The following is a 25,069-nucleotide window of genomic DNA, read 5'->3' as shown; positions in this document are numbered from 1 at the left end:
CATGACGTTTGCTTGTTTATGTCGAATGAAAATGAAGCCGCTCAAATGACAAACAGCTACGAGTAGATCGCATTAAACATTTCTCTTTTTCCCAATATCAGATTGGTGTATTTGATATTATTATTCAATTTTTCGCAAATAGTTTTGGATTGTATTATTATTTTGTTTTTGTTTTTTTCGAAAACAATAAAATAAACGAATGTCGTCTGCTTTTAGTAAATCACGATTTTGGCTGCGCATAAAGTAAAGAAAGTCATAACGCTTACTTGTTTATGTTGATTGAAAATGAAATCACTCAAATGACAAATAGCTAGATCGCATTAAACATTGCTCTTTCTATGTCAGATGTATTTGATATCACAGCAATAATAAATTGAGCAAGGAACGCGCGCGCACGCACACACACACACACACACACACACACACACACACACTAGGTTTCAGTAATGCAAAAATGGGCCGTAAACTTTGAAAGTCACATTTATGACAAGTTGCACGAGAGAAAATAGATATGGGGTTACTGACCGTCAAGCATACAAACAATTTTCTCAATTTAAAGAATAGCAGCCAAAAAAAAAAAAAAAACCTCACCTAATTGTACATTTGTCTGTTTTGCTAATTATAGCGTACTCTTATAAAACAGATGCAGTATATTTACTTTACTTGGAATTAATATTCACCCACGCAACGTAAACCGTTGCAAACTTGCCTCGTATTTTCTTTCCAGTCTACTGAATCGATCATATACTTAGCGCATTATCTGGGAGATATGGACATCGGCGCGTGCGTAGAGCTGTGACGGTAAGGGCCGTGGCGATTTCGTGTGAGTGGCTTGATGCAGCTGATTATGTTCTGCAGTGAGGGGGGTTTATCCTAGATATGTTAAGCTAAGGATAACTAGGCTCTCGTTTGATGGCTTTGCAATGCTACGAGTGAAGAGTAGTTTGCAGTAATGCATGCGTATAATCTGTATTCGCGAGCTGGTAAAACAATGGCTACAATCTGTCACCTAACGGTAATGTCTAAGTGGGTGCGACCGGTGTCTTTCAACCGTTCGCAGCTGCCGATACCGGCACCTTGTCGGTGTCTTCGGTCGACATGGAAGAGTGCAACTGTTAAAAAGATTTCTATAAGTACCCGCGCTTGTACAGAATGGGCAAATCACTGGCTACATTAACCACAGAGATATTCCTTACGCTGTGATATTGAAAAGGAATAAGCTTTATTGTTAAAAATGTGATTTCAAAATAACTTAAAGGCGTTTAATTTTTTTAGACTAATCGTTGAAAAGTAATGTTTTTTTAGTAAATAATTCAAGTGTCCACTTATTAAAACAAGGGTATGCATTTGCATTTTGAGCGAACATCTTCGACAAGGACCGATTGTACAGTATTGTCATTAACATGGATGGGTAAGGTGCCAGAAGAATTGCCAGATGAAGATGGTTGGAAACTCAATCGAGTCAACTATTATCAAGATGGATGGCTAGCAACTGGAAATGTCCGAGGTATTGTTGGAGTGACTTTTACAACTTGCCACTGCCGTAGAACCGCAGACTTGCCTTTAAGAGCAAATTACAATTTGAGAGGGCATCGATCCAAAGTAAGTGTTAAGATGTATTTTTTTTTTTCTGTCTTTACAGAGAAAGTTATTTTATGAACAGTTTACTTAATTTGTATTCTTTATAGAATTAGTAATTATTTAAGGCGTCATGCTATCGAATCAATTTTCATAAATACCATGTCGTGCTACTTTGTTAAAAACCAAACGAAAACAGGTAATGACCAGAAAATGTGAATATCTTTTTGTCATAGTATACGGTATAATACTGCAATTATCGTTGCTGGCAATTTAAATAAATAATAGTATTTATTGCTTAAATAAGAAGTGGATTTTTATGCTTAAATTTGAAAAAAAAAAAAAAAAAAGAAATGCTACACAATATTAAATTTATGCGGTTTTTTTTTTTTTTCCGTTGAGCTTTATTGGTTTTGCGACTTCTTGTATTTAGGGCTAAATATAAATATTTAAGTAATAAATTATATTTTTATGTTTAAATAAATGCACGTACGCAACGATGCACTTCTGTATAATACATGGTTTTTATATGCTGTATTACAGATGATCAAACGAAATGTATCGAAGTCTTTTGATCTTCATTAATTAAATGACAAATGGCCAAGTCAGCACTTGTTGCCTTTTCATCATAGTGTTCGACACAGAAACGACATTATTAAATTTAATATAGCCACTGAATAGAAAGGAAGGAATTTTTTTTTTTCATATAACTGACATTTTTATAGTTTTAATTACCATAGTGGGAAAAAAATAATTCACAATTCTTAGAGCAAACGGAAATATAAGCTTATGGCTAATAAAGCAGATTCTGTTATGTTATGCAACGTGTGATATCTAATAAGCTCTTTAATAGATTCAGAGTTTTTTTTTTTTCTTTACTTCTTTTCCTATATTCAGAATCAGCATATTTCATGCATAAAGGAGTCCACATGAAAAGTGGGACTTTTTTTGTTGCACATTTTTGTCACAAAAAATGCATATTTTGCATTGAGACTTTAAAATAGTTTTTTGCCTTCAAATTCAAACTTTTAATTTGCCATTGATGATTTACACGAGCCATAATTAAATGTTTATTTTTTTCCCACAAACATATTTCAAAACAACCTGAAGAAATTTCCTCTTTATTAATAACTAAATCTTCTGCGCTGCTAGCCATATAAATATCGCTATTTCGTAAATATATCTTTTATTGATGTTTACGTAATATACGCTGCAACTGGTATATGTAAGTAGATCTTATTGTTACTATGGAAACATGAAAGAATAACGTCTTGGTCAAGAAAAACGTATTTTATTATACAGAGAAACAACAAAAGAAAATGTTTAAATATATGAAATAATAAAAGCTAGAAATATTCAACAAAACTGTGCATACAATCACAAAATCTAAGCAAAATAAAAATAAATAATCGATGAAAACAGCAGGTAACTTATGAAAACAAATACATGAACACAATGCTAAAGAAGTAGAACATCCAAAAAAAAAGTCTTTCTTTTCTTGTCCACTTAATTAGTCTTTATATCTAACGTTGGTATCTAACTCTGAATTACTCTATTCATGTTTCTTTATTATTTTCAATCTTTGTCTTATAGTAACGTCATTCTTGGGAGTAAACACTGGTTATAAATCTTTCTTTTTAAACAGTTTGGCAAATTCCCTTTAAATATATCGCTATATTAGTTAAAAAGCTTTCAATGCTGTTGGTATTTCGGCTGCCATTTGCTTTATCAATTTTATGGTTATTCGTAATTGTTTCAGATATTCATACCAATTCCCTATTTCGATCCAGTTTTGATTTATTTCTATTTGTTTTATTTTCAAAGTATTTTACTATGCGTTATTTTTTAATTTTTTAATTTTTGATATTTATTTGTAGGCCTATCTCTAGATTTACTTTATTTAATTTTATGATCACACATACTTTTATTTTATTAACCGAAATTGAATATGTTGTTTAATCTCGTATCTAGAATTTTGTAAAAAGTTTATAAAAACTAGGAGAAGCGATACGTCTGCAATTTCTTATGTCGGTTTTATAATTTTTTATTTATTTATATATTTTTATTAAATGGGGTAATTATGTCCTTTATTTAAAATAAAGCAGGAAAGCAAAACCTAGCATAGTTAAAATAAAGAATAGAAGCGATTATTATTATTATTATTATTATTATTATTATTATTATTATTATTATTATTATGTCAAATAACTACTATCATAAGTTAATATAAATGTAACATGTATTAAATAAGTTGTAGTTATTACAAAATTTCGATTTATTATGGCATTTAAATGTAAATTAAATTAGAATTAAAGAAATGGTATAAAAAGGAAAAGGAATCTTGTAATATAAAATATCATTAAATATGTTATATAAGAGAAGAGAATAAACTTATAAGTATTACAATATATATATATATATATATATATATATATATATATATATAAGGTATATTTAAACGGCTGGAATTATTCTGTTTTGCTATTGAAAAGAACATTTGAAAAGTACACCTTGTTAGCAAATTATTTACGTTACTCTGTTTGTAATTATTTTACAAGTTTTAAAATATATCAAAATAAATAGTAAGACAAGAGGATGCGCCTCGTCAAAATTGGTTTATTTACTGACTTTTAAAAATGATTTGTCAGATATTTTACAATTTAAACGAACTGACTAATGAATAAAGAGAGAGGTTATTAAAAAGTATGACAGAAGTGTATTTTCCAAAGACTAAAGGAATATGATTTTAATAATAAATTGCGGATTAGAAACATGTATATTAATATAGAAATCAGTTGAACAAAAATTAGAGCTATTAAAACAAAAATAAAATGAAAATAAATTTCAGCAAAAACTCTCTCTCTCTCTCTCTCTCTCTCTCCCTCCCCTGCTATGACAAATCTTCCCTGTATTTATACTATACATCTCTTTGCAAACACCTATTTTCCCTTTCACTTCTCAATTACCAACTGTTGTAATACTTCTCAAGTATATCGACAGAACTTTTTTTTTCGCAGCCCAAAAATTGAAAGTAAACAGTATTAATTATCAAAATTGATATTATTAAATGATTCGTGTTGTTTTTCATAACAACAGCAATTTTCTACGACTTGAAAAGAAATTTTTAAAGTAATTTTATTGTGATTTTTTTTAATTTAATTTATTTTTATTTTTTATTTTATTTATTTTATTTTTTTTGCATTTTCTGACACTATCTTGTTAACAGTGTATCATCAAATAGGAGGTATTAAATTTATCGTAATATTAGATTGTGATAACCATTGACAACACACACACACACACGCACGCACGCACGCACGTATCAAAAAGCTAAACATTTCAACATAGCTTACTGGATGGAACTCATACCCACTGCATTGTATGTAACATTAATGTAATGTATTCCATAGTCTCTAATTTATACAGCTTGGTTGCCACAATCGTTGGGCAACATATATCATTACCAGGCATTTTTTTTTAATTTATAAAAAATAAATCAGCTAACGCCTTTTATTCCCTTATAGGGAGTAGGCGAGGCCTTTATACTCTATCTAGCTTTTGGAGAAATTTAAATATATATATGTTTTTTTTTTAGTAAACGTTTGTAGCGATAAAAACTGGAAAAAAAAAAGGAAAGTCAGAACATATAAAAGCATTCGTATTCTTAAATTTATTGAAAATTAAGTCCTTAAATTAATAGATAATTTAAAAAATGTTCATTATGTGAACTATGTGATTATGTGTGCTATACGCACACCTCGACTAATAAATCTGTTGCTTTGTAATGATTGTGCAAAAATAAATTGTGTAAGTGAACGATTGATTTGATTTATTTAAAATGATAATATTATTATATGAATGAATAACAACTTTATTATTAAAATGAAAGTTTCTTATATTCTCGTGCATATATGCTTTTAGAAAAATCACGTTAACTTTATAAATTTGAGGATTAAAAAAGTTGTCTGGGACTCTTATAGTGTGATTCTGAATAGTAAATAAAGGTAGAAGGTTTTTGAGAAAGTAATCTGAGAATTTAATTCTAAAAATTGTACGTTTATATTCAAAGCTCAAAATGCAAGAACTTCAAGATGGCAGACATGGACTTTACTGACATCCTGAATAAATCCTTCATGAACTTTATTTTTCGTAGATCGTGAAATAGGAGTAAAACAAGGGAGATACTACTGTACCAGAAAATGTGACATAATCACATTTTCTATGTACTAACTATTTGTTCATTATCTTTCTTCCTCTTCACAATAATTCTAAGTATGATACTGCTTCTATTCAAAGTCAGTTTACGATTCAACTTATGTCGTTGCTCTGTCATCTCTACAACATTTGATGAGGTCCAGCATGGTGACTTGTTCAACAACTTGGCTGGTGTCCTTTGTGCTTGGAGGGCCGGTTTCCTCTTTAATCATAATATTAAGGAGGAAACCCTCTCCAGATTTCCCAACTAATAAAGGAATGTCCTAGGAACATGCTCTTTCGCCTATCCTCTTTCTTCTATTCATAAATAACTTTCTCTCACAAACCTCGCATTCAATCCATAGTTTTTCTGACATAAATACACTTTATTCCTCTTACTCTACTGATAAAAATTACAATGCTTTATACATTCCAAGCTTCAGGATGTTTTATAATCGGTGCTTTAATTACTGATCTTGATGTTATTCAATTAGATGAGGACGATTTAGTCAACTTCAATTCTAGCAAATACTGAGACAGGATTGTCACATCTACATCTCTCCCTATCTCTTTTTCTCTTCTTTGGCTGACATTCACCATTAATCTTTCCTGGCACAAAAACAACTTGGCACCCTTTTCTCCCCAAGACGTCACGTCTCACCATCTGCTAGCTTTCCGATTATGCTCAACCTTAGAACACTGTTCTTACATTTCAATGGTGTACCAACAGCATCCTAAAAATTGCTAATAAACTGATAACACACTCAGGGATTCACACTACCCAATATTTCATAGACTGCTTATGTCTTATGTGGCCTATGTATTATCTAGAGACAATTATTATGGATGTTGTTGATACTGAACGGGCATCTATTATTCACCATTTTTCTCTACCCTTCATCCCATTTTTATTCCATCTATCTTTATTCTCTGGAAAAGCCTTCCTTACCAAGCGTTCCTTAAGTACTACCAAACACAGCCCCTCAAAAAAAAAAAAAAAAAAAAAAATCAATCGCCGTCTTTTGCATTAACTTCTGCCTGCATGCATAACATTAATATGTACTATAAGTTCTGTATGAGAATGATTTTTTTATATTTCAAAAAGTTTCAATATGCACAGTTTTATAATTTACTACAGCCCATCAGAAAGTTTTGATGTACTAGACATAGTTATCCTCAGGAACATCAGATATCAATACCAGCTGGAGGCATTAGAAGAGCTTAACTCAGATCATAATCCCATCCTGCTCAAGCTAGGACTCCAGGATCAGCTCTCTCCCCATAATTCATTCTTAGCATGGAACAAGTTCTCTAAGGTTCTTCTAGTTCACATCGGCCTACCCCCTGTCATTCGCAAAAAAAAGAACATATAGACCTAGCTGTAAGCAATTCAACTAGGCAAATCAGCGCAGAAATAGCATCAGTCACTCAAACCACTGTCTTCCGCGCATCCAACTGGATCCCAGAAGACCTGATTAGGACCAAGAACAAAGCCAGAAAGCGATATCACAACACTAGAGCTCCCTAGGACAAAACAACCTTAAACAACTGAACAGACAGGTTCGAGAAGCCCTCCAGATACACAAGAATCCCAAATGGGAATCCAAACTCACGGAAATCAGTCCAGAAGATAACTACATGTGGAAATTTGTAAAATCTCTACGTGCTAAAAGACAACCCATTCTCCCTATGAAGACCCAACTTGGAATCGCACACTCAGATGAAGAAAAAGTAGAAGCCCTAATTGACAATCTGGAAAATCAATGCAGCCCATCTTATGAAAATTTAAATATTAATCTCATTCACAAAGTTCATCGTAAAGTTAGAAAAGCATTAAGACAGCCCAAGGATGATTCAGAAATCATCACCCCCACATCTCCAATAGAAATAATCAATATTATATCTCATCTAAAGAACAAAAAGGCTCCTGGCCCCGACGGCATTACCAGTAGAATAATAAAGCTACTCTCAAGGAAAACCATAATTCATCTTGTTAATATCACCAATTCCATTTTAAGATTCCAGTACTTTCCCACAGATTGGAAAATCGCTGACATTATACCTCTGAAAAAGCCTGGTAATAACCCACAACTTCCCCAAAGCTACAGGCCCATCAGTCTTCTTTCCTGCCTCGGCAAAGTAACAGAAAAAGTCATCCTATCACGACTACAATCAGCAGTGGAAAAACAGAAAATAATCCCAAATGAGCAATTTGGGTTTCCCAAAGCTCACAACACAGTGCAACAAATTCACCGACTAACAGAATATATCACCCGTGGTTTTAACTGGCACCTTCCTGCTGCTGTATTTTTAGATGTTGCCAAGGCCTTTGATAAGGTCTGGCATCAAGGCCTTATCTTCAAACTAATTGAAAACAATATCCCAATTAAACTAGTGAAACTTATGTACTCATACATTAGTGAAAGATACATGCAAGTAAAACAACGGAATTGTGCCATCAAGGCGCAAAATCCTGGTTGGAGTACCTCAGGGTTGGTTCTTTCCTGGCCCCCATACTATTCTAGCAAGGTCGCTCAGCCTTCGCCTAGCAATCGCTAGACTCCAATGAAGTATCAACACACTAGAAAACTGGTTCACCAACTGGAGGATTCAGGTAAACCCCCTTAAAAGCTCAGTTATGCTGTTCTCAAGAAGACAGGTCTGCATTAAAGAAGACATCTTGCTCTCTGGTCGAAAGATTCCATGGCAATCTGAGACCAAATACTTTGGGGGGATATTGTTGGACAAGAAACTCCTTTTTAGCAAACACATCAATCTCATTGGCTCCAAGACTTCCAAAGTCATTGCACAGCTCTACCCAATGATCAACCGCAAGAGCAAATTAAACTTACAAAATAAATTACTACTTTACCTTATGGTCATACGTCCAGTTATTACCTACGCCTCACCAGCATGGAGTCACACTTCACGATCAAACATTTCAAAACTACGAAGAATCCAAAATAAATGTCTGAGGATGATCCTGGACGCCCCGTAGTTAATCAGAAATTCACAGATTCATCGAGAAACCGGCATTCCATACATTTCCTCCCTTCTCCGCGATCTCGCAGAAAAATTCTTCCTCAAGTCAAGTTCACATTCAAACTCGCTGATCGTACAAGCTGTCAATTATATTGAAACAGATTACTACAAATATAAAAGACCGAAGGCTATTCTACTCCCAACTGATCATACCTAATACAACTGCCCCCAGAGGGCGAGCTTAATTGCTCACAAAACTACAGACAAAGGGGAGTATGAAAAGCACTTGTGCTTCATCCATCCTGACATTAACGTTAATGGTTAATGGATTGGAGATATGCATGGTTTTAGTATAGTAAACATATTATGTTCATTTATGGTCCTTTCCAATGAATGTAAATAAAAAAAAAAATCTGTATATTCTTCTTTCTGAAGATCTGCTTATCAAATAACAACTTTGTACTATGTCCCCCCCCCCCCAACCCCACAAGATCTGGTATCATTGCCAACATATTACAATAATGAGTTGATTTATACGTAAGCTCTTTAAGCACAAGGATATTTGTAATGTCTTTAGGTGATTGATGATTTCATTGTCAAATTTGAGATCACTCTCCTACTTACTGGAAGCCTGTTATGTTTGAAATGTGTTATGAGTGTTATGTTTAATCTCTAAAACAAGGTTTCCTAAACAATCCAAACCGTACCATACCTGCTACGCTAGTTTACTTCAAGTTTATAGCATTTCGCAAATGAGGTTAATACAACAAAATAAAAATAAAAAAGTATTTGTTAAGTATGTTAAAAGAATGCAAACTTTTTAAAGGGATCTGGGTTTTTTTCTGATAAACCATCAGAAAAAACCCAGATTGTCCATTGAAGAAACTTGCCGATGAGACTGGGATAGGCCTTAATCCTGAAGGGCATGATGAATCATCATCATGCCCTTCAAATATGATTATGAATCGTTTCCTTGCTCTTTTAAATCTGTCCTTTAAATCCAGCACAATTTGGTGTAAGCTGTGGAACCTGTTGTTGTAGAGTTGATATAAAAATGCAATTAAGGTTTCATTCTTAGTCTGTTATTTATCAGCCAAATTGTTCCGTTATTTTTTAGGGTTCTATTTTTTTTTTTCTTCATTCTCTCGCTCATTTATGGTCGTAAATTAGTCTTATCTACACCATTTCATCTGTATTTTCTTCTAGTGCTTGCTTTTGTCCATCAGTTTTGTTTCGAATATATCTTTTGCTGTCCTTTATCTGAATGCTGATATGAACTCAGACACATTTGCCTTGAATTATTATTAATACTGATTTCTTTTCCGTTACTTCAATTTCAATATGAATTTTCCATTTTCCTAATGGTTAACTATTCTTATTTTCCCTAACTGTACTCATTTCAGTGTGTGTTAAATGTATAGTTTAAAACTGGTTGTATATTGTTGTATGATATGTTGTATATTATTACGTGACACCTCCAAGGACTTAGCGAAGGAAGGCACACCACTCTACAATACTCACTAATTAATCCACCAACTACAGAGAACGCCACTACCATCTGGACATAGCGCCAACTACTGTCAACCACTACTACGAATATTTTTTTGTCTGTAAATTGCGTGTGTTCTTATGGCCGATTTGCCTGTGCGCGAGATGAAAAACCCAAGTTTCCGTGAGAAAACACCCTGCTACCTCACAAGGAGGTAGCAGATTTTTCAATATGATTTTTCCATTGTCATAATGATTAACTATTCTAATTTTCCCTAAAAATTCTCATTTCAGTGTTTAGTATGTGCTATCTACTGTCCACCACTAGTATATTTTCTGTCTGTAAATTGTGTTCTCATAACTGATATGCCGTATGAAAAACCCGAGTTTCCGACCTACTACCTCCGTATGAGGTCGGATAACTCACCTTCAATTGAAGAAGAAAGAGAGGGGAAAAAACATAAATATTCCTCTTGTCGCGTCTCTACCAAATATGTTATCTTCTATACGTTATGTTATATCACGGAAATAATATAGTTACTATAGCTACTATAAACTATAGTAGAAACTCTACTATGGTAGCTAATTTCCATGGGGGAAGGAATATTAGAAGTTCCAAAGCCATGCAACTATTGTTATTATGCCTGTCAAAAATGAGTGTTCGTTTTTGTTCTTGTTTTTTTCACTACGGTATAGTCATAATTTTAGATTTTTATTATTAGTTTCTCATAAGTTTGTTATAGTATTCATTTAGATCCACTATCTTCAGATCTGAATTAATACTGCTTTTGATCCTTGCATATGATGAACAAGAAAAAGGATTATACCACCACTTCCAAATGAGGAATAGTTTTAATGCCACATATTTTTCTAAAAACTGAGAGATACTTGTTATATTTCCATTCTTTTTTTTTTCAACTATTTATTTTAAAGAAAAACTTTGGCCTTGAAAATCAAAATTCAGTTCAAATCCAGTTCTTCACTGAATTTGTCTTCTGCGAATTTCTTTAATTCTTCGAAGTATGCTTACCTAAATTTTTCTTTGGACACTCATGAGAATTCCCCTGTACTTTTCATAAAATTACATTTCTGTTTTTGACTACAATTAGACTAAAGCACAGTCAGAGCGATAAGCCAGTCCCATTCGTTAGAAAAATTAGGAACTATCTCGGTTAGACGTTTTTTAGGACGTGAGAAATATTAAAAACAGACGTCTAAATCTACAAAACCAGTCACAGCATGCATTGATAAACATGACAGACTATGGAAACAGAATTGCGTTATTATTACCAAAATTAGGTTTATATAAAAAAAAAATCAACTTCCTTGGCTGCAACACACCATTGAGCCTAATACGCAAAAGAGAAAAATACTCCGGTTATCATAGATCAGATTTCCTGATCAAACTTTCTGCATCGAGTACTATTACCATTCTAACAGTTTTAAAATCTCTAAATTCAAATATTTAAGGAACTCGGGAGTAGTGTTAAAAAATACTGGTAAAAAATTAGTAAAAGTATGATACTTTATGAGGGACATCATGGCTTTGGGAAGGGTTCGGTCATGCCTTAGTAATTTACTACCTTTTTATAATAGAGTGACAGCTGATGTGGATAAAGGAATGGCTACGATGATACTGCTCGATTTTGCAAAGGCATTTGACAGAATACCACATGGAACACGCAGATTAGAACAAATGGAGATGGATATGACACTGGTTATGTGGATAAGAGGGTGGCTACTGGACAAATATTAAAATCATGATATACCGAGGAGTAGAGTACAGGCGAAAGCAGGTTACTAGTTGTGTGTCGCAAGGTTCAGTGCTAGGACCACCACTGTTTAATTTGTACATAAATGACACAGGAAATAACCTGAAAGGAAATATAGAGTTATTTGCTGATGATGCAAAAAATACATTAATAGTGAATCAAAGGTTGCAGGACAATTAAATAGGCTGTCAGTATTGGCAAAAGATAATGTGTGTGCCAGTTTAATGTGGAGAAATGTAAAAATGTCAAGTTATGCATTTTGGGATAAATAGATTACAAACCGTGTATCACATTGATGGCACTGGACTCCAGGAAATAGATGAAGCTAGAGATTTAGGGGTAGTAGTGGTGGTAGACAGCGAGTTGAAGTTTAGAAGATATATTGCTGTCGTTACTAAGGTAGCTCATTTTAGATTAGGTAGCAAGTAATCAAGATTACTTGCTATTCAAGAATACATTAACAAGTAGAGAAAAGGAAGTTGTTATTCCTCTTTATAAGCTCTTGATACGTCAGCATCTGGATTACTGTGCTCAGGTGTAGTCTCCTGGGTTTCTTAGAGATGAGAAAGTGGTGGAGAGGACTCAGAGAAGGACAAAGATGGTCAGTGGTCTTTGGAACGTTCCCTATGGAAACAGAATTAAGGATAGATTGAGGGTGTGTGGACTGCAGAAGTTGGTTGACAGGTGACACTTGTCGTATTCAACAAACTTAGTATCCTTTTACTGTTACAAAATAATAATAACGGTAAACTATCCCATCCAAGAAATCACTTTCAATTCATAGAAAATATCCCCCCCCCAAAAAAAAAAAAAAAAAAAAACTCGACAGTTCTTTCACCACATATATAAACTGACGGTAAAATGGTTTTCATAATTGTTTTTAACAATCTCTCTCTGAAGTTTATGCGTAGTAGTGAAAGGGGATCACTACGGAACGTGGTCATATGTTTAACTTCATATATGTAAGATTATTTTTTATGTGAATTCTACCTGCGAAAGATTATTTTTGGTAAACCTATAATACATTCTTTACTGTGACTGGGCTAAGGATTTTTTCTTTTTCTTTTCAAATTTTCTTTTCCTTTTAAAATTTCAAATTTTTTCTTTTCAAAATTAAATCAGGGTTTTTTCCCCCGGAAAGTCAGGTCTTTCATCCCAATATACAAACAAATCGGCCATGAGAACACCCCCAATTTAGAGACAAAAAATACTGTTGGTGGGAGTGGACAGTATATGGTGTTATGTGTTGATGGTAGTTATGTATTTGAAGGATTAAGTAGGAGAAAATGTGAGTTGTGCGTAGTGGAGTAGTGTGTGTGTGTGTGTCTTCCCATAAGACTTTGGACTCATGGAAGTGTCACGTAATATAAATTTTGTATACTTATTTATTATTTATTTACATAACCCGGAAACCCTACACTAGAGACCAAACATGAAAAATTTTCAAGTCACTTCTAACTTCTAATAAGCAGAGAGATGAATGAAATTCGTCTCCCACCTAAAGTTAGAAACATTCGAATCTTCAGACAATGGTTGGAGAGCGGATATATTAACCACTTGTTGGATGGAAGACTCAAATTTTCGTTGATGACAATATACACTCTAATGATTAGGATGATAGATGATTATTTTTAACTGCCCAGTAATTGCCTCTCGGATAGAGGAGAGGGTTGAAGTAAATTTATATTCAAATTATACAGTAAGATTCCACTGTAAAAAAAAAAAAAAAAAAAAAAAAGAAGAAAGCTACAAGTATTCTGTAGGCTGGCCACCAGTTATTGCATCATATCGAACTTAATTGTGACGTTAGAAGATTTTTAAACGATATTAGTGAATTATCTCGTTGCGACTATTCTTCTAGGTGTGTCTCTTTCATAAGGCTTTCTCGACTCTCACTTAAAAAAAAAAAAAAAAGAATTAGACGTGGAAATAAAAATAATGTCTAACAAAAGAAAAGTCAAAAGAGAGAAAATAAAATGTCACAAATTGAACATGCGGAGGTGTAACCTAATTTCCAAATAATTCAGGTAACTATCACTAGAATTTGCAGTAATCCTCTGTGAGTACTGTAATTTTTTTCATCACAAACAGTCCTTTCGACTATCCTGTTGGTGTTATCTCTCCAATAGGTAATTCTTGATACACATTTCCTCGTTCCTAGAACACGTCTTCTACAGCTTTTCTGGATATGAGGCTGTGGATTTTTCCATCGTCTAAACCTTTATTTTCTAAAAAATGCCCAAGGCAGCTGACAAAACTGGAGGGCAGGGACAAGAAAATAGCTACTAAAGAGAGAAAACTGGACATTCGGATAAGGATTGATTGTTTTTTTAATCGTCTAACTTCAATGACTTCGTTACTTCCAATAGTCAGTGTTGTTTCGTTTCTTGCAAAACTTATTCCAAAGAAATATCAGAACCACTCTTTTTCATTATTGGATCATCCTTTCTATTAGCTTCATAGATGGAATTTCAATTTAAAGAATAATAATAATAAATTGTAGGAACAAAAACATCAAACATTACTATCAGAAATGCATAAACTTTTTAAGTTTATGCATTTTTAAGTTTATGCAGAAAAAATAATAAAATAAAAGACAGAAAACAAAGCGCTGTCATTAGCATACAAAGAAGAATTTGACTCACCAGCCAAAAGAGGCACGCTATTGACAGATGCAACAGACTATGAAAAGGGGATCAAAAAAACTTCTCCAATGTTTAAAAACAAATAAATAAAACAAAAAACTAAGAGAATATTAAATAAAATGTTATCGAACATAGCATGCCTCGGTAGCTTCGTCTGTAACAATGTTGCCCCTTGGTAGGGAAAAAAAAAAACTTGGGTTTCCTTCCCATTTAAAAGACAAAGAAGTTCAGTTGAAAAGCCCTTATAAAAGATCTTTTCAACTGAAGATAAATTAGCTAGTCTCATGGGTGGCAAAAGAATTTGACTCACCAGCCAGAAGAGGCACGCTATTGACAGATGCAACAGACTATGAAAAGGGGATTAATGTCCCATCAGAACATTAAAATATTAGAATATTATCCTATATAGTGTTTGTGTAACATTTCGGGTACTATAATGCTTGGCCACCAGAAGAAATACTATTATAGGTTCGATTCTAGTCGCTGACTAGAGAAGCTTCACATCCGGATCCCAAATCACTCTATCTTTGGCGCAAATAAGTACGGATCTCTCTCTCTCTCTCTCTCTCTCTCTCTCGGAAACTTGGTTTTTAATCCCGTAGCTCAGGAAAAAACGACAGTAGACCTCATATTGCTTCAGACAACAAAATGAGTTAGGATTTAGGATCACATGATAAGCAGACGAAAGTTCTCTCATTCTTTCGTCCCAATGCCTCCAAAATCATCAGTAGCTATGCACTCAACTATCGGTGACGGCTACACCCTTAGTTAGCACCCACCAACCTCCAAAAAAAGTTAATATGGATGAAATGAGTTCCCCCTATTGTGAATAAAACTGCGTTAGAAAATTTAGAAAGAGGAATATTAAAGTTATGAAATTAGAAATCAATAAATCTGGTATGCCTTTTATTCTTCAAATGTAAGCAGTTATAATCATGATTCTCATCCATGCAAATTTTTAAGTGACGCTTGAGAATAAACTACTTAAACTCCAATTTTTTCGAGATAGTCATAAATATAAAGTATACTGAGGAAAATATTATGTCAAAGAAACGCTTCCTGTTTAGGAATCTCTTGAAATTTCAGTTTTTCAAATGTTATTCTAGTCAGCCGTCGTAAGACGACTTTGCTCCCCCTTCTCCACAACAAAAGCTTGTTGTGGAGAGGGGGTTGGGCTTCCTTCAGACAGCAAGAGATTTCGTCCCTCTCCCCCCTTTCAGCTCTCACTCCCACTGAGGATTGCGTGATATGATAGTTACGTCAATACTTCAAACACAGAGTGATTTATTACTTAACTTTCGAAAATGATTAACAAAACTATTAATTTTTTCTACTTGACAGTATCGTCAGTGTTCCAGTGCACATATAGCTGTGACATAGATTTACACACAGTTAATGCACACCATTACGTTTTCATCTGAATATCACGTTTACACAAATATACACTGGCAAAGTAGATATATTCGTTTTGATTGTTTGAAGTTTTTAGATTTGTTTCAAGTAGACTTTAATTACCACTACCAGGTTACTGCTATTGCACAAGTTCTAAGTCATAAATTTCTTAAATGTTTCAATTTTAATGTTTTTCCTGTGGTAGAGAAACGATAACTTTATTAATTTCAGTGACACTATATTATTATTTGACACCTCCAGGGAGTCCAAGGACTCATCGAGGACACTATAAGTGTCTTATTTTTCTCAAATATTAATTACCTACAGCATTTTTTTTTCTCGAAAATACTCACATTCGAAAGAGTCATCTTCTTTCTCTTGGCATAACGTTCATTACGACTGACGTTCAAACTGTGTAGTAGCTACCTAGGAGCGTTAATAATCCTTTGGGCAAACCACAGCTAACAACGAAACAACATTAACTGCTCCATCTCATTTTAAGTGCTAAATAATCTATAAATGTTAATTAATCTCATCATCTTTCATTATTAAGTATTATGTTATTCTCAATGATTTTTTTGTTTTGTTTTGAGAATTTTGTATGAATGAAATGTTTCTATCCACATTAAAATTTTAAACAAAAATGTGACAGGATATCTTATGAATATTTTTTCTTTCTTTTATGATAAAAGCAAATAACGAGGAGCTATTTTAGATTTTTAGTGGGAAGACTCAATAAATACTCCGATCTATTGCGGATGTTAATTATCAATATTTTAATTTTTGATAATTTTTTGCTTATTACATATGCATCACTACTAGTAGATCCACATCCAAAAAATCTAGTTTTTCATTAATCCCGTCATTTTCCTTCTTAACAAGTAGTACGAGTTGCCGCTTTGCCCAAGAGAACTTTATCTACATTTGAGATAGTCGGTGTTAGCTCGAGTGACTCCCCCCCTTTTTTTTTATTTGCTGGAACCGAGTCAAATCAAATCATAGTGGCTTTACATAATGAATATCGGATAAATATAAAGTTATATATAACTTTATACTCATCCAATATTCATTATATTAATTTTGAATGCATTGAAAAGTATTTTTTAAACATTCTTGTAAGAAATTGGCCTTATTTATCAGTTCAGTTAAAATTACTTCATGGGTCAAATCACGGACACAGAATAAAAATTTCTTCTATTCTGTGTCGCGCAGTTCACCATAATAATTTGTAACGTATATCTGTAACGTATATCTTCAGAGCAACGTATATCTGACAACAAAAATACATATCGCTTACAGACAGTGGCACAACTAGAGGGGGGGGGGGCAAGGGCCCTTTCTCTCCAAAGAAAAAGGGAAAGAAACACTAGAAAAATTTCCAAAATTCTTTTCCTAATTAAAATTCTTTTTTTTCCCCCCTTTTTTTTTATATCGTGTCGCGTCTTCTATTTCTATACTACTTATGAATTAGAGATCATTGCAGATGCTCAGTCATAGGTCGTATGCGATGCGTAGTGTGTATTTTCTCAAATCGTCTACTCAACTCCCCCACCCCCAAGATTAAATCCTGAGTGCGCTACTACTTACAGATTATTATTATTATTATTATTATTATTATTATTATTATTTGCCTATTTACACGCGTTTCCGGTAGCGGGAAAAACATCATTTCCTTACGAGATTGGCTAACCTCACCTTCAATTGAAAAAGGCCAAATAAAGATTCCTATTGTCATGGAGAGAATAGAAAAATCTTTTCTAGTTGAAGATATGTGAATTGTATAAATGTATATGGTCTGTATAAACACATTATTATATTCTTGATTTTAAAAAAATAGCAATCGGAAAAAAGTGAAATGAATCCATTCAGCATTCCCTGCTGCTAACAATAAATAAATAAATAAATAAAAAGAAACTGTAAATAATATAATATAATGTAAATTTAAATATAATAATAATAATAAATTATGAAATAAAATGAACTCAAAATTAAAATATAGAATGGGTGAAGATAGGGAGAGAACAAGAGGTTATCTCTGGAAGTTGTATGAGGAGAGTGTGAGCAAGAGGGTGAGGATCAGTTCTTATGCATGAAGAGTGGTAAGTGATTGGAATGCATTGCCCAAGAATGTGGTGAACATGGAGACAGTGAACATATTTAAGGCATGGTATAATAAACCGTGTGTGTAACAGCAGGACCTCCCATGATGAGTCTTTTTGACTCTATGAAGGTAATGATAAAGATCTTCCAATCTTGTGAATGTGACTTCATGGAGGGATCGAGAGCAGTTGATGATGGGGAGGAGAGACTGACTGTAGGTGAGCAAGAAGTATATGGGGAGTTGAGTAAACAAGATGTTAATAAGGCTGTGAGACTTGATAATATATCACCACGTATTCTGAAAGAATGTGCCAGTGAGTTGACATATTTTTTTATTATGAGTCTTGCACTTGGTCAAGTTCCTAAGGAGTGGAAGGAGGGCAAAAAAATGCCACTTCATAAAGGAGATGATCGAACTCAAGCATCAAACTATACGCCTATCTGTATGTCAGGTGTTGTAGTTAAGTTGTTGGAGAAGCTGGTGAGAACTAGGATCCAGAGTTGGGTTGATAACAGTGGTATTATCTTTGATGGACAGCATGGATTTACTAAAGGGAGGTCATGTTTTAGTAATCTACTTACTTATTACAATAAAGTGACTGCTTCCTTGGACAGAGGAAAAGGATACACAGTAATATACTTGGATTTCGCAAAGGCTTTTGATAGAGTACCTCATGGTAGGTTGGCAGTCAAACTAGAGCAGATGGAGTTGGATATTAGATTGGTGCATTGGATTGGAGACTGGCTATCTGATAGGTATCAACAAGTTATGTATGGTGGAGCGATATCCAGGAAAAGGAAAGTCACTAGTGGAGTGCCTCAGGGGTCTGTTTTAGGTCCATTGCTGTTTAACTTGTATATTAATGATATAGGTGACGATTTGGATGGAGATATTCAGTTGTTTGAAAACGATGCAAAGTTGGGACGAACCATGAAGTGTAGTGAAGATGTTGTGGCCTTACAGGAAGACTTGAATAGATTGAGTGATTGGGCATGGAAATGGGGATGTGAGTTCAATGTTGCAAAATGTAAGGTTTTAAAATTTGGAAAACAAAGATGGGATGCAGAATTTATGCTTGGTGAGAATATATTGTTGGAGGTAGAGGAAATAAGAGATCTGGGGATGATAGTGGATAAGGATCTAAAATTTAGGGGACACATCACCAAAATTGTGAAGACAACACAAAGGCTTCTGGGAATGATGCGGAGGATATTGACGTGAAGAAATAGGGAGATTCTTGTTCCATTGTATAAGGCTTTGATTAGGCCACACATGGACTATCATGCCCAGATTTGGTCACCGGGTTTTTAGAATGATGAAGAGATGTTGGAAAGGGTCCAAAGGAGACTGACTAAGGTAGTTTCTGACCTCTGGAATGTCGAGTATGAGGAAAGATTGAGAAGATGTAATTTGCAGAGTCTGGTGGACAGGAGGAAGAGGGGAAATATGATAGAGACCTACAAGTTGGTAAGGGGTTGTTATAGGATCAATGCTGGAGAAGTTTTACAGAGAATAGTGGGAGATTAGGGGAGAACCAGAGGTCATCCCTGGAAACTGTATAAAGAGGGTGTGAGTAAGGGAGTGAGAGGCAGGTGTTTTTCGTGCAGAGTTGTGAATGATTGGAATGCCTTCTTCTTCTCAATGCTGGAGAAGTTTTACAGAGAATAGTGGGAGATTAGGGGAGAACCAGAGGTCATCCCTGGAAACTGTATAAAGAGGGTGTGAGTAAGGGAGTGAGAGGCAGGTGTTTTTCGTGCAGAGTTGTGAATGATTGGAATGCCTTGCCTGAGAATGTGGTATCTGCAAAGAGTTTGAATGTGTTTAAAACACGGTATGAGGAGCTGTGGGTGTGATAAAAGGACCTCCCAGGCGAGTCTTTGACTCCATGAGGTCTTGGGGTGGTAATAATAATAAATGTAAAAGATAAAATGCAGAATAAAAAAATCATCATGTATATTTATATAAAATTATTCCATAACCAATATAGTTAAAATGAAAAAGATCTCACTTATCGCAGTAAACGAATCATTGTAAATATGTATGTAAAAATGTAAAATACATTATTATTATTAATATTTATTCATATTTATAAAACATTATTTACTTAACATTCAGGACTGAATATTTGTAGTGAACAGAAAATGTCATATTACATGTGAGAATGGAAAAATGGGATTACATTATTCTATTATCCAGTTCAATTGTATGTCTGTAAATATTCTGTATACGTGATGAGGATAATCAACTTTATCGATATAAAAAAAAATAATAAAATAAAATAGGAAAGAAAATTATTGCCATGGAATCCCATGACACTGAGAGACATGACTTATTTGCCTGTTTATGGAACACACATTTCCCATAGAAAAAGGAAAGAAAAAACAAAACTGTCATTCTGTATGAGATTGTATTACTCACTTTCAATTGAAAACAGCAACCTAGAGATTCCTGTTGTTATGAAGAGAATTGAACCAGGCCTTTTCCAGTCAAAGAGAGCATGTTATCTCCATTCTCTTTCCATTTTCATTTTAGAGATGTCCAGTATCATTATATATATATATATATATATATATACCACAACTGGAAAACAACTTATATGCCAGTGTTATATCCCCGTTTTTCTCATTCTGACTTCTTTATTGTTATTTTATCTTTAATTTACTTTTCTTTACTTATAGTTTTGTATCTCTTACTCTCTCTGACTTCAGTTACCGACAAATTTGTATAGATTAAGGCTGCGCCAGCCGGCAACTAAATTCTGATACACTATCTAAAATACTTAAAGAAAATTGTAGGGATCAAGATATATGCAGTTGTGGTCCCTATTCTCATATCACTATTGGTTTCCCCTTTAAATGCATGGTACGAAATTTTCCAAATGGTAATTCAAATCCGCAGAAGATATGACAAACTCAATTGATTATGTAAAAAGAAACACATTTATTATTTCACAAAGACAAGTATACATGTTATTTAAATTCTTAACCTTAAAAGAGTCTGGATTTCCCTTACTTAATTAAACACATTTAAACTTCTGCACTATGATCTCTTACTAGACATAAACTCCTCACCTCTGTACATATATCTATCCTCAGACTCTCACAATTAAGTTACCTGATAATATCATACATAAAACATTAGATATAAACATTAGACAATTCAATAAATCTGACATGTAATTCTCTAGGAAAATAGTACTTATTTCTACTTAATTCTCTCCCCCAAAATATCTGTTAACACTTAATCACTTTCTGATCATATGACATTACTTTTCTTAAATCACTTAAACAGTTCGGAGCTCGGCCTCCTGTTCAGCTGGAGCTTAATATGTTTTCCTCTTAGCAGTAGACAAAAGTGTCCAAATTGCAGACTGTTCTTGTGGCACAACCCGTAAATAGCGTGTGTTCTTAACTTCTGTTTCTTTACTCCACGGATACTTTAATCCTACATTAATATAAGAAAATCTTTGCTTACCATTCTTGCTTTGACTAGGTATTCTGATCTGTTCACTGTACCTCCTCTGATGGCTGGCTTTGTTCCTTTGTTCTACACGAACCGAAAACACTCATGCACCGATCTGTACGCTGACGTGGATTTCATCAGTGGCTCTTTCTCCAAAATGCATTTGAACACATTGTAGTTGCAGCTTTGACCGATGTAACATGCATAGCAAGGGGAGATCCCTGCTACACGTGGCAGCAAGCTCTACATAACTCTCCTATGGGAAACTTGGTGCCGACGAAACTCGGAGACGAGACACAAGCGATCCGAGGTAAGAGACAAGAGAAAAAGAGAGCGATTCGAACTCCCACTGAAACTCTTATACTCCGGAACAGCTCCCTCACTTGGCGGTGTCGTCACGCATACGGCGACAGCCGATTGGACGGCGTGCCTACGAACTGTCTTTACATGCCTTAAACTTGTACTTAGCTTATACATATTTACTTGTTAATATTACATAACTTTCTACTTTAATTCATTCACAATTGTTATCTTAATAAACTTTGGGCTATCTTGACACTGTTTAGAATTTACACATCTGGTTATTTACATTTTCTTGGGACATTATTCGGTGCATTTCCCATCAGGAGGCATAAGCATGTCCTTATCCCTTCCCTCTGAGGTAACGTAACGTTGGGTGGGAAAAAGGGATGACTCATCACTTTTTCCGACACAACACCAGGAAAACTACCTGCCTATAGTAACTAGGTATATGTGAAGTCAGTAACTATAAAGACAAGCCATAAATAATAATTTTGGTACACTTTATAGTATTCTGGAGATGATGTATCTGCTATCCATAAAGTAAATATGGATAGCAGATACACTATGGAAGCAAAGCGACGGTCTTCAGACACTATGGAAGCAAAGCAACAGTCTTCAGATATCAGATGCTAGTTAGATTAATTGCTATGCCATTCTTTGTTAAGTTAATGACCCTTCTTTTTTTTTTTTCAGATTCACTCTACTCTTATTCCAATAGATGCTCAATTTTTGCTGCATCTTTTTATTCAAGATGTCATTTATAATTCTACTCCTTTTCATTCTTTCTCCAAACACTTTTATGTTATCTGAGGTGTCTGAAACCAGTCAGTCGTATATTCACAGTTCAGCTATAAACTTGGGAAACTAATTTTTCATTCTGATCGTTCTTTACATTATCCAGTTTTTTAAATGAATAATAAACACACTGTTGGCAAATGGGAAGATTTAATACATGAGTATAATTGAAAATGACTCACTCCAATTGATCTAGAAAATTTGCCAAGGAATAATATACTATATAATGCATTTTAATATTTTAATATTATTTAATAATTTTAATACAGTATATTAATATATTATATATTTTATTAATATATAATATATTATATTTAATATATAATAATAATATATAATCATATTATTAATATATAGGGTGTTTCAAAAAGAATGTCCTGATTTGAAAATTGTATATCTCTACAACCACGAACCACAAATGGATGCGACTTGAGCATTTGTAATTGTGATGAGTGAAACTTTAGGCCTTACTTCATACTTGATAATTTATTTTGTAACTGTACCACATTTTCATTATTAAATATAATTATTTAAAATCGGGTCATTCTTTTTGAAACACGCTGTGTGTGTATATATATATATAATAATAATAATAATGATTGAGACATATAAGTTGGTGAAAGATTGTTACCAGATTAATGCGGAGGAAATTTTTCATAGAGTAGAGGGAGGCAAGGGTAGAATTATAGGCCATCCCTGGAAGCTGTATAAAGAGGGTGTGAGCATGAGAAGCAGATTCTTTGCGTGGAGAGTGCGGTGGGTGCAGAAACTGTGAATAGGTTTAAGGCATGGTTCAATGATGTTTTTGCATGAGAGAGAGAGAGAGAGTATAGAGTTCCTGTGATGAGTCCTTTGACTCCATAGAGGTCAGATGTTAATAATAATAATAATGTACAGAATATTTCATAAACACATGATCATTAGCTTGACAAATGCTTATGTTTCTAAAGCTACTTTAGACACAGTAATAAAAAATAAACATTTAGTAGGGTAAAAAACCTTTACCAAGTATCTCTTCCAAATGTTGTAAGTTACAAGAATTCCATGAATGTATTGCTAGTAGAATAGCAAATATCCAGCTTATATTCAGATAAGTTGCATATTTGTCTGTGTTCCTGTAAAGTGCCCTTGATAGTGGCAGAATGGAAAAAAAAAGTTCATAGTTTATTCCAATAAACCATGCCAAGTTTATTGGAATATGGTTGTGAGATATTGGATGTCAATTGAATCCTTCTTTTTAAGAGGAGAACACTCATTTTATTTAACTTTTATTTTGCTAAGAATGGAATAAGAATTGTTTCTTGAGTGGAAAACATTCTTCCTTCTATTGAATGATTTTTTTGTGGGGGGGAGGCAATTTCTCAAGTGCCATTAGCCATATAAGCATTTGTAATCAGTTAGGTCTTTATTAAACACCAAATTGATTATATCAAGTGTTGTATTATCTGGAAGTGGCAGGGTTTTCCTCTTAGAAAGTTCAGATTTTACATCCCACAAAGCAGGGGAAACCAGAAAGACTGTACAGGCAGCAATTAAACTATTTACTATATGATTAAAAAAAAAAAGTGATTTTCTAGCTATATTTTAAAGACTTAATTGGCTGAGTGGTTAGCATATTCACTAACAGGATGTGGATTTGAATCCCACTGTGGGATTCAAATCCACATCCTGTTTGTGGCATTCACAAACATCCAGAATGTTTGTGAATGTCTTTAAGTGGGAGATGAATTTTATTGCTTGAGGTGAGACCACTACTCCTTGGTGGCTTGAAAAAGTTGTATTGTTTAATCTGTAGAGCAAGATTTTTGAATTATGAAGAATAAATAAAAAAACATTTAAGAAATAGAAAAAAGTCCCTAACTCACCCATTGTACAGATTATAAACCTCAAGTACTGGAGGTTTACAACCTTTCATGGGTTGCGAGTCATATGAATGACTTTTTTTAACTACTTATTATAAGTTTTTCAAGTTAATAAATAAATTCTCTAGCACCTTTTATTCCCAAAGGGAATAGGTGGAATCTGGAATCTATGAAATGTATCGAGGCTTTCAAGGGAGATATTATGACAGACACTGACTGAAGATGGGTTCCCTTCAATGCAGATTTCAACTTTGGAAAAAGGTAAAAGTCACATGGAACTAAGTCCGGCGAGTAAGGTGGATGGCCCAACACCGGGATCTTCTTATCAGCCAGATACTGCTTTACAGACAGTGCACTCTGGGCTGGAGCGTTGTCCTGATGGAGAATCCAAGCATTGTTCTTCGACAGATCGAGTCTCTTCTTCCTCACTTGTTCTCTCAGCTTGGCCAGAACCTCAAGGTAATAATGTTGGTTAACTGTCTGACCCTCTGGTAC

General features: G+C 34.0%; 1 protein-coding gene across 1 annotated transcript in view; it reads left to right on the top strand.

The window, feature by feature from the left end:
- Positions 1-1,341: 1,341 nt before the first annotated feature.
- LOC150099318 (tubby-related protein 4-like) overlaps positions 1,342-25,069 on the top strand; it is a 215,813-nt gene continuing 192,085 nt past the window's right edge. Inside the window, exon 1 of the mRNA XM_090404314.1 lies at positions 1,342-1,602. Within this exon, the coding sequence (XP_090260440.1) occupies positions 1,342-1,602 (261 nt within the window). The remainder of the gene's footprint in view (positions 1,603-25,069) is intronic.

Source organism: Typopeltis vanoorti, chromosome 14 (assembly GCF_054136105.1).
Source record: "Typopeltis vanoorti isolate ZY-2024b chromosome 14, IOZ_Tvanoo_1.0, whole genome shotgun sequence".
NCBI classification, from domain to species: Eukaryota; Metazoa; Arthropoda; class Arachnida; order Uropygi; family Thelyphonidae; genus Typopeltis; species Typopeltis vanoorti.
The sequence above is the reverse complement of the archived record's forward strand: the minus strand, read 5'-3'. Positions and strand labels throughout refer to the sequence as shown.